The sequence below is a fragment of the Myotis nattereri genome, assembly GCF_964212035.1.
Source record: "Myotis nattereri genome assembly, chromosome: 17".
Taxonomy (NCBI): Eukaryota; Metazoa; Chordata; class Mammalia; order Chiroptera; family Vespertilionidae; genus Myotis; species Myotis nattereri.
This window is the reverse complement of record NC_138092.1, coordinates 23,195,094-23,197,464: the sequence shown is the minus strand read 5'-3', so window position 1 is coordinate 23,197,464 and position 2,371 is coordinate 23,195,094. Positions and strand designations below refer to the sequence as shown.

At 54.8% G+C, this 2,371-nt stretch overlaps 1 protein-coding gene across 1 annotated transcript; it reads left to right on the top strand.

The window, feature by feature from the left end:
* Positions 1–282: 282 nt before the first annotated feature.
* On the top strand, positions 283–1,761 carry LOC308533253 (protein FAM90A20-like; the record flags this gene model as incomplete). The annotated part of the gene is made up of 1 exon (XM_081111091.1): positions 283–1,761. The coding sequence occupies one exon, from the start codon at positions 283–285 to the stop codon at positions 1,759–1,761; it is 1,479 nt and encodes a 492-aa protein (XP_080967217.1).
* Positions 1,762–2,371: the final 610 nt, after the last annotated feature.

Sequence of the window (2,371 nt, the reverse complement as noted above, 5' to 3'; positions counted from 1 at the left end):
AATTTGAGCGTCACCGCCTACATGTGACGTCAACTTGAACCAGCATAAAAGCCGAGGAGGACCGGAAGCTCTGCCAGGGGCCCTTGGACAGGCACCGTGGAAGCTGCAGCGCGCCCAGTGGAGCTGGTCCAGCGCCCGCTGTTCTGAGGATCTGCGCACGGACTGAGCACAGCGGGTTGCAGGGGATTTGCAAGAACATAGCTGAGAGCGGAAGACGGGAAGGTCTCAGGCGGGATAGCTGAAGGCAGGTCGTGACCCAGAACGAGCGCCCCGCATACCCTTATGGCCCAGAAAGGGAAGCAGCCACAGAGGGCCCCAGTGGCACGCAAGGCTCCCCCACCAGAGGAGGAGAATCCCCGGGTGAGATGCTGGAAATGTGGGGCCTTTGGGCACAAGGCCAGCAGCCTCGGGTGTCCCATGAAGCGTCAGAGTGGGGCCCTAAGCCCCCCTGCCCTGGACTCCAATAAGAAGAAGGAGAGCCAGAATCCTTGGACTCCCAGGGACCTGAGGAACCGAGGGCCCTTCAACAAGGCTGCTAGGTTGACCCAGCAGAGAGCTCGCCGGCATAAAGAACAGAGACAGGCTCTGCGCCAGAGAGGACCCGGGAGAGCCCGGGAAGGGCACCAGCAAAACTGGAAGGACAAGCCAGAATCCTGTGACTACGTGAGGGTGAGATGCTGGAACTGCAGGGCCTTTGGGCATAAGGCAAGCAGGTGTCCGAGGAATCATTGGAATAGGTCCCCAGCCACCCAGGCCATGGGCTCCAATAAGGTGAAGGAGAACCTGGAACCATGGAATCCCCAGGTCCAGCAGAACCCAGGACCCTTTCACAGGGCTGATAGGGTGAATGAGCAGAGAGCATGGCATGAAGAACAGAGAGAGGCTCCTTGCTGCAGGCTTCCCTGGAGACCCACATGCAGGCCCCAGCAAAGCGGGAAGGAAGAGACAGAAGCCTGTGACTATGTAAGGGATCCACACGTGCAGAGACCTGATCACAGCACCAAGAGGAAATACGTAAGAGACCCTGGCCTCACCCCTTGGTCACCGAAAAGGAAACGTGTCATGACATCGTCAGCACCTCCCGTCGAAGGTGTTGTGAGAAGTGCCTGCTTACCTCCTGTACCAAAGAATGGACAGGAAAGGCCTGTCACAGACTCCCCTCATGCAGAAGGCACACACTTGGTCCAGGATCCCACCCACAGTGTCCATGAGGGGGACAATCAGCCCCATTCTGCCTTCAGCAACCAGGGCCTAGACCAAGCCCTCATCCACCAGCCACAGGCCAAGTTCCCTGACGGGAACTCACACAGCATCCAACATGCTGCTGCACGCAGTGTGGGCCAGGACTCTGATCTCATCATCAAGGTACCTGGCAAGAGAGCTGCCCAGACCTCCAGCCAAACCTGCCAGAAGCCCACAAAGATACCCAGACTCAGCCCTAGCCTGAATAGCACCCAGAGACCAGACCTCCAACCTCAGCACCAGGGTCCTCCCATCAAGTCTCTCCAGCCCTGCCAGTTCCCACCAATTCTTGAGGTTCTAGGCCAGCCCCTCAGAAATGTCTTCACGACATTAGACAAAGGCCAGTGGGGCTCCATGTGCCTGACACCTCCATCCCTCCCTCCTGCTGAGATGCTCACGGCTCCTGCTCAGATCCCTCCCACCACTGAGAAGTCAGAGGGACTCTGTCCCTGTGTCCCCTTGAGCATCCTCCTTGAGGCCCTTCAGCTTTCCTCTTCCTCTGAACGTGCTGGCCAGTGAGACACTCCATGTGAGGGAAGACATGTTCTTCAGTCCCAGGCCACCTGGAGGTGCCTGAGGAACTGGAGAAGGAAGATCGCCTGGAGCAAATGTTTCTGGGGGATCAGAGCTTCCCTTCTGTGCTGTGTGGACAGATGGTGGGAACGCTGAGCCTGCTTGGGGCACACAGGCCCAGTTATTGCACTTTTAATGTACGTAGGTGTAGTGATATTTCAGTGGTACTTTTATAATAAACTGTAGTCTGTGCTTATCAAACTGGTAAGGGAAGTAGAGTTTTAGAAATTTCTATCCATTGTATGTAAAATTAAGTTAAGTTGCAATAATTGCCCTTAAAGTCTAATGGAAAGGGGAGGCTCTGTAATGATTCTGTATCAGGTGTGCACCTGTCTGCTTTGGGAAACCTGGGGCAGGGCCCCCTGTGTGGCCTGTAGATTTGAAGCCGTGCCTGTGGTCCTGAAGTGAGACGGTTTCACTGTGCTCTGTTATTTTAATGGACATCAGGATGGGGACCCTTCCCATGACTTTGCACCTTTTGTTTATGGAATGTCATATTAAAGTTCTGTTTTATGTATAGTTTGTGTTTGATATCAATAAATTCTGCAAAATAGGT